At 48.6% G+C, this 8,453-nt stretch overlaps 1 protein-coding gene across 4 annotated transcripts in view; it reads right to left on the bottom strand.

The window, feature by feature from the left end:
* Positions 1-8,453, bottom strand: part of ADCK1 (aarF domain containing kinase 1) — a 137,256-nt gene that overhangs the window by 116,567 nt on the left and 12,236 nt on the right. For 3 of the 4 annotated variants that reach the window (XM_019646266.1, XM_019646269.1, XM_019646267.1), the window contains exons 2-3: positions 6,480-6,625; positions 3,640-3,723 (exon numbers count right to left, since the gene is read on the bottom strand). In XM_019646266.1, coding sequence (XP_019501811.1) covers positions 3,640-3,723; positions 6,480-6,614 — 219 coding nt within the window. In that variant the 5' untranslated portion in view covers positions 6,615-6,625. The remainder of the gene's footprint in view (positions 1-3,639; positions 3,724-6,479; positions 6,626-8,453) is intronic. The other variant, XM_019646268.1, reaches the window with a different exon arrangement.

The raw sequence follows: 8,453 nt of genomic DNA, 5'->3' as shown, positions 1-8,453 counted from the left end.
TGGTAGGGGGGGCGGATGGCGGGGGCGGGAAGAAATGCGGGGGCGGGAAAGATCCTCCGCACTCCGCCCCAAAACCGCCAATAACAAAAACCACTAAAACTGCGGAAGGCCTGGTCACTTTCGAGCCCAATGTGGAACCCCCTCAGCCCCCAAAAGATCACTTTGGATACTTCCTCCCTACGCACTCTTAGTGATTCCCAAAGACTCCGCGGAGACACCAGCTGGCTCCGCCCCATTCTCGGACTCGCCGCGCACCAGCTCTCGCCGCTATTTAACATCCTTAACGGGGATCCGACCCTCCAGTCCACGCCACTTCACAGATGAGGCCAGAGAACAACTGGGCGCCGTCCTTAATGCCATCCGCACGCAATTCGTTTACCGTGTTGACCCATTCCGACCCATCCACCTTATTATCCTCAACACCCCTCAAAATGCCACAGACCTTCTAGGACAACTGTGCCCTGAATTACGCCCCCTTGAGTGGCTCTTTGGTAGCCTTCTTTCCCCGCACGCACGATTACCCACTATGCTGGCGTCATTGCCCTATTAATATCCAAAGGCCGAACGCGCGTTCTCATGCTCTCAGGATTTGATCCTAACACCATTTACGTTCCCCTGTCACCCAAACAGTTTGAATATGCTCTTTCTCAACCCACAGCCCCTCAGGTTTCCCTTGCAGGCTTCACAGGACACATCTTCTCCCATTCCCCATCAGATAAGCTTCTCTCTCTCTTTCAACGTCCCCAACCCACCATCCCCCAAGCTCTCTCCCCTCCCCCACGACGTCTGGAAAATCAGGCAAAGCCGCCCTTCCGTGGGGCTCTGACCCCTCCGAACAGCTCACTTGCTCTCATTTTCGCTTCATTCGGGAGGCCGACCTTGGAGCCATCCTCCTTGCCTTAGAGACGTTCCCCAATCAACCACTTAACACTGTTTCTGACTCGGCCTATGCAGTTTATTCTCTTTCCAATCTTGAGACAGCGATTCTCAGCCACCACACACAACCTCACATTCTCAATCTCTTACAAAAATTACATCTTTTACGAGCACAGTCCCACCCCCTCCATATCCTACATATTCGTTCTCACACCCCTCTTCCTGGGCCCTTGGATCACGGCAACACCATGGCCAGCGCCCTTGTCATGACTTTTCAGCTCACACAACACCATGCGCTCACTCACCAAAACCATCATAGCCTAGTCCATAACTTTCAAATTACCCACCGGCAGGCTCAGGACATAATGGGCGCCTGCCTTCAATGTCAACTTAACCCACTTTCCATCCCTTCCTCGTTGGGAACCAACCCCCAAGGGCTCTCCCCTAATCAGTTATGGCAAACTGGTGTTACCCATATACCCGCCTTTGGACAACTTTCCTTCGTCCATGTATCCATTGACACCTTTCCATGGTTCGTTTTCGCCACAGCCCATACCGGTGAGTGCTTCTGTGACATCCACTGACACCTCCTCGTAGCCTTTGCCACCATGGGCCTCCCCGCCCCTCTCAAAACTGACAATACATCCACAGCTATGCAACATTTCTGTGCCACATGGCACGTTTCTCACTCCTTCGGCATTCCGTACAATCCTCAAGGCCAAGCTATTGTTGAATGCTCTCACCACACTCTCAAAAACTTATTAGAAAAATTAAAAGGGGGAGACACCCCTGATACACCAGCCACTTGACTCCATCGAGCCCTCTATACTATTAATTTTTTAAACCTCTCCCCAGATTCTCTCACAAATGCACAGAGACAGTTCTCCACCTACAAAGAACCCCAGCCTAAACTCCTGGTCTCATACCGGTCGGAAACACGCCTGGTTGGACAAGACCCATAAAACTTATAACTGGGGGTGAGGCTATGCTTGTGTATCCACAGAATCCGAACTCCAATGGCTCCCATCCAGGAACATTTGCATTTAGCATGGCACAGGCACAGACCAACCCGATTCCCGAGAAGAACCATCTCAACCTCCAGAAGCCAAAGCCCAAGACCAGGCGGCTTAGCTGAACACAGACAGCCCCAAGCCTGACCTGGGACGGTCTGGAGAAAACCATTCAACAAGCGGAAAAGGTCCTCCAGACCACGATGACGTCCAAGACACCTGAGAGCCTCTTCCTAGCCATGCTCTCCGTAATCTACATCAATTCCATGTCCTCCAATCCTGACAAGCCCGAATAACTATCCTTTCAATGCACTCGAGCTAAAAAAACCTTTCCCCATCCTAACATCCCTACCACCGGCAATTTTAGAAGGACAAGAAGGGGGAGATGTAGGGACACAGCACTGGATTGCAATACTGTAGGACGCCTACTCTGAAAGGTCACAGCAGGGCAGCAACTTGGGCACATGTCAGCCGAAGGCGGTTGGCAACGGCCCAAGGATGGAGCCAGGAAAGGGACAATACATGCGAAGGCCAAGGGCAGATAGTAGAGATTAAGCAGAGGTCAAGACAGAACACGGAGGCTCTCTATGGACTGATTGCTTACCCCCCACATCCGCTTATCACGCAAATCCAAAATAGGGCTTTGTTTGTCTCTCTCCATAAAAGGAAGATGTGAACGACCTAACCTTCGAGGTCTTTGCCTCTGGCAGAGTCCCTCCACCCGCACGTCTGTCTCTGTGTACTTCTTTTCATGGTCGGCCTCATTGCGGGTTATTTCCCCACAACAGATGAAATAATATGATGCCTGAGATGTGCTTTTAAATATTTCAGCAAAAAAATAACAATAAATGAATTAATAAAAAAATAATTGAAGGAATAAATAAACCAAGGGGGAGTAGATGAAAATGAAACAGGATTGGCAAAATACTGATAATTTCTAAAGCTGGATGACAGTTCCATGGGGGTTCATTATGCTACTCTCTCCTGTTAATGGCTGGAATTTCCATAAAGAAAAATTCAAATAAAAATTTAAACATTAATTATTCCATCCACCTAGGATGATTGAGAAGGGGAGGTGTTTGAGTTGAGCCTGGAAGGATGACTAGGAATTTTCCAAGGGCCACAGGGCATTCCAGGCTAAGCAAAGACACACAGATCTGTCACAACCTCTCTCTGGGGCAACCAAAAGCATTAACACTTGACCCCAACTCAACCTGCATGCAAGAAAAATGCCCACCTGCTTGATGCCCTAACTCTCTGGGACATCCAGTCATAGCACCAAACTCAAATACCCTTTCCAAGTGTGTGGGGTAGACAGCTCCACTCAGAGGCCTACAAGAGGCCCCAGTGTAGACTTCAGAGGACTGGAAAACAATTAACCTCTTTCAGTTGGGTGTCACCTCCTGACAATGCAATTTGGAAGCCAGCTGAGCTATCTCAAGGACAGAGCTTTCATCCCTCCTGCGTCATCCCAGACACTGAGCTCCACACACACCAGCCTCCCCAGCAGTGCCGTAGAGCTTCATAGCCCCGGTACCACAGGATCCAGCTTGCTGTTGGCCTAACAGTCGGTCCCATCAGCATTAGAATGCCTCCAGTGAGGAGATGGTCCTCCCCTCCATTCTCCCCAGCCCCAATCCTCACACTGTTCCTGTCCAGCTCCAGCTGTACACAGGAAGCTCATTGGCTTTGCAGCCACTTCGGGGCTTATCCAGTCCTGGCCTGGCTCAGGTGGGTCCCATGGGTCCCTTACCTCAGATCGAAGCTGCAAGTACTCCTCTGAGCCATAGGGGACACTCCTCAGGGAGGTGAGATAGTCATAACTGATGACAGCTGTCTGTGAACCAAGGAAGCGGAAAGGTTAGCACCCTGCCATCAAATACTGCTCTGCCCAAGAAGTGCAGCTGCAGGCCCCTGACACAGGTGGGATGCTTAGAGAAGTACACAGTTCCACCTCAGATGCTCCGTCCCACGTTAGCCTGGCAGGCTTCTTCCTGTCCATCAGGGCTCTGTACAAATGCCATTTCTACAGAGTTCCAATCTAAAGTGGCCCCCACACACCAGGAATTCTCAATTATTTACCAAAACAAACCACCCTCCAAAATTGCCTTGTTCATTTGTTTCCTTGTACATGGACTGTTTCCCCTTCGCTAGAATTTCAGGTCTATAGGCACAAGGGCTTGCCCTTCCTGTTCATCTTCATACCCCCTGCACCTGCTACAGTGCCAGGCATATTAGGTAAATGCGCAGTAAACACTAGCTGAATGAGTGCTGTTGAATAAACTTCTCCCACCTCTCTGTATCACAACTACACATCATTTTATATTTATGTTTGCTCTAAAAGCATAAGTTGTGATTCTCGGTCCCTTGGCCAAAACTCCGGAAGTCCCCTTATCCTTCGTGAACCAGGAGATTACAGGCTCCCAGATATCTCAGGCATGGAGGAGCTGTGGGGATTACCTAGTCCAAACCTTCCCTTTTAGAATTGAGCAACAGAGGCCACCAGAAGTTAAAGGGCTTACAAGGTTGATACTGAGAGGAGTCTGTTCCTTTGCCTGCACCCCCAAAGCTTCATTCCATCTGACATATACCAGGAGTGCAAAAAAAAATGTATACACATGACTTGTATTCACTTTTGTTATGGGTATACAAGGTCTGGCAATTAAGTTCACAAATTGTTGCAACGATGTTGCTAACCTTTTTTTTAATATCAGAGGGATTATTCATTATGATTTTATACCAACTGGACAAACAATTAACCAAGTTTACTATTTGGAAGTGCTGAAAAGGCTGCGTGAAAAAGTTAGACGACCTGAACTTTTCTCAACAATTCATGGTTCTTGCATCACGACAATGCACCAGCTCAACACACTGTCTGTGAGGGAGTTTTAGCCAGTAAACAAATAACTGTATTGGAACACCCTCCGTACTCACCAGATCTGGCCCCCAATGACTTCTTTCTTTACCCAAAGAGAAAGGAAATATTGAAAGAAAGGTGACATTCAGGACATCAAGGGTAACACAACGACAGCTCTGATTGCCATTCCAGAAGAATTCCAAAATTGCTTTGAAGGGCAGACTAGGCACTGGTATTGGTTCACAGCTTCCCAAGGGAGTACTTCGAAGGTGACTGTAGTGACATTTAGCAATGAGGCATGTAAGCACTTTTTCTAGGATGAGTTTGCAAACTTACCGGTAATTGTCTGACCTCGTATATTGAGTATTACAATTTTAATACACTTTTTTCCTTTCTTAAAATGTGTCTACATTTTTTTGGCACCCTCTGTATCTGTTGAACACCAACCATGAGCAAGACCTGGTCACTAAGTGGTGCAGAAGGATGGTGAAGACCAGAGCCCTGGCCTTTCAAGAATGCACAGCTTCGTGGCTGATTTATAGAGCACTGCAAAGAAACTTCCTCCCTTCTTTCCAACTATTCAAACCCCCAAGGCTCCACCAAACCCTGCTTCCGCTCTGGCACCCATCCTGACTCCCAGCCCCAGGGCTCACTCCTGTGTCTGAGGTCCCACAGCAGCAGTCCTCTGAGTCACGCATCTTGAGCCAGTGCGTGACTTTAGACTGTTTTTTGACCCATTCTTGTCAATCAGAAGCTCCTTCAGAGATGTGTCCAGGTGGGACAGTTTGTGTCTACTCCTCAAATATATAAGACAACGCGAGGCCGAGAAAAGGCACTCAGTAAACACCTAGGAACCACATCATAGTCCACGGCCCGCTTATCTATTTGTCTGTCTGGAGTCTATGACTCAGCTTCCCCTAGAGGACAGGCACCACATCGGTGGCTTCCCCTCTGAGCCAGGCCAGGGACAAGACTTCACAACACCAAGTGTTAAGGAAATGGTTAGACAACAACCCAAACAGGCTGTGATTCAGAGCCTGTCTACACCAGGGGGAAGAAAGGATGAGCTCATCCTGCTGCACACAGAGGAGGCAAAAAGCATGAAGCATGCGGCGATCTACCCACGCGCAAATGGGACAATTACGTAGGCATGTCTGGGAAAGCTGCTTTCCACAGAGTTCATGTCCTCAAAGAGGACATGATCACGCCAGAACGATGTTCCTGAGCCGCTGGAGAAAAACTTCCAATGGTCACATAGTCAACTCAGATGCTCTGTTAGTTTAGGGATTGTAGGGGATTCCCAAAGTTCTCCAAGGCCTAGACACTCTGAGTATGAGCCCTGCATCAGGAACCACTCACACTAGCTCATTGGAGAGAAACCAAGTTTCCTGGTAGAATTTAATCAAAGCTGCAAAGCCTTGCTTCCTAGCATTTGCTGAGGAATGCCGCCCTCTGAGTCTGTCACTAAAATAAGATCAAGAACCTAAAATGGAAAGTCTTCACTTCAAAACAGATCCACTCTATTTAACTTCAGGGTGGCAGAGTTCATGCGTACAGGACTATAGGTACAGGCGGGTACATCTCTATGCCTGTGTACCTACAGAGGGAGCTGTGCACACGTAAGGGTACACGTGTATCTCCACATACGTGAGACCGGTGTATCCATCTGCTACATGTATGAACACCTGCCAGTAATACTGTAGTTCCTCTCCACCCCCAAAATGAGAAAGACCTACCGTAGCAACTGCTCTGCCCACCCTGACAGCGCCAAAGTCATTAGGGTCCAAATACTTGTTACTGTAGAGATAGAAGCCAGAGGCAGCAAGAGCCATGCTGGTCCATGAAGCAAGCTTGACAGCCCTTCTGGCCATGTCCCCAAGCCCTGCAAAAAGAACAGAGAGAAAGAGGAACAGTGGAGTTTCACAGTTAGTCAGACGGGGACTCAAATCCAGGCCCTGCCACTGAATAGACTGTATGACCTTGGGTCATTTTCTTAATCTCATTGCACCTCAATTTCCTCATTTGTAAAACAGGATGATAACTACCTCAAAAGTTATTGGGCTAAAATGAGGTCATGTATATAAAATGTTTAGCATAGTACCCACTCGAGTCAATTCTCAAAGTCACTCTTCCTTCAACAGTGCCAGGCATTATTCTAGGCACTGGGGACAAAGGGTACAAAACGAAGTTCTTGCGCAGGTGGCACTTACTCTAGATGGGATGACATATCATAAGCAAACAGACATATAAAATATTAGGATGCCGGGCCGGCCAAGTGGCGCGATGGTTAAGAACTGGCTTGGGATGCCAGGAGGGCCCCGGTTCGGATCCCACATATGAGGGCCAGTGACACTGCCCTCTACAGCTAAGATGCTGAACAACAGCTCAACCTGGAGCTGGACTGCCAGAGTCGCTGGCGATGGCGTAGGTTGCAGCCCCTGTGGCAGTGGGTTGCCATGGGCTACCGTGTGTAGCCAGCAGCCAGCATGAGCGGCCAGCAGCCGCTGTGAGCGGCCGTCCAGAAGCCGGCGACTGATCTGCCTCGCCCGGGAAGAGCGCAATGATGGTGCCAACTTGGGCCAGTGAAGCAACGTCCTCCCCAACTAGACTGAAGAACAAAACGACAGCAACTTGTCTGTTCTCCTTCCCCCAATTCCCCAGCACTGTTCCCATCCCCCCAATTCCCCAATAAAAATCTTAAAAAAAAAAAATTTCCCAACACCAAAATACTGAAATTTGCTCTCTCAGTTTTAAGGTGTGTTTTAAAAATATATATACATATTAGGATGTCAGCTGGTATGAAGCGCTGAGAAGAAAATCAAGGAGGGTAAGAGGAAAGATGAACACGTGGCAAAGGATGCTATTTTAGATGGGAAAAGTGGCAAAGCATGTTACCCGTCATTGTTTGTAACTATTACCATACCACTATGCACACACAGGTGTCATTAGCCCTCTATGCCCAGGTCAGAAATGGTCAAACCACAGCCAAAACGGCAAATGGTCAGAAGCAGCCAGGTAAGCCCTCCACATCTGGCTGAATTGGGGTTAGACTGCGCCTTGTCTACACTGTGAGCTCCTTGAGTGCAAAGACCATGGCTGTTACTGTTTTGTCCACTCATAGTCCTGCAGGGTGCTTAGGGATTCAATGTCCACCTACTGATTTAATCTGTTTAACCAAACTCACACTCCTTAGTCAGTGGGACTAAGTGGGCTGCTGGCTCCAACACCTGTTCCTACCTTCCTTGTACCTGCTCAGTCCACCAGGTGGCTGTACAGTCACTCTTTGGGACCATCACTTCCCTTCAATTCCTGGCAATTCTATCAGACTGCAGTCCTCGGCCACAGCTGCGCTCCCAAGGAGACGTGCAGCCCGGAGAAGTGTATCACCAGCCACCCGCAGGGGCAAACCCTGCACAGACACGCAGGAGAATCGGGTTGTCACCTTGTTTGCTTCCGTTCTAGTGGCCACCCCCGCCCTGCTCTGTGCCTGGTTCCCCTTTGTATGGAAACCACTGCTACACACAGCCTTGCCTTCATTTTCTTCAGTCTGGGTTGACGCATGCCTTATAACAGCGGTTCTCAACCTTCCTAATGCCGTGACCCCTTAATATAGTTCCTCATGTTGTGGTGACCCCCAACCATAAAATTATTTTCATTGCTACTCTATAACTGTAATTTTGCTACTGTTATGAATCATAATGTAAATATCT

This window comes from Hipposideros armiger, unplaced genomic scaffold, assembly GCF_001890085.2.
Source record: "Hipposideros armiger isolate ML-2016 unplaced genomic scaffold, ASM189008v1 scaffold_99, whole genome shotgun sequence".
NCBI classification, from domain to species: domain Eukaryota; kingdom Metazoa; phylum Chordata; class Mammalia; order Chiroptera; family Hipposideridae; genus Hipposideros; species Hipposideros armiger.
Note: the sequence above shows the minus strand (reverse complement) of the source record. Positions and strands in the feature narration are given on the sequence as shown.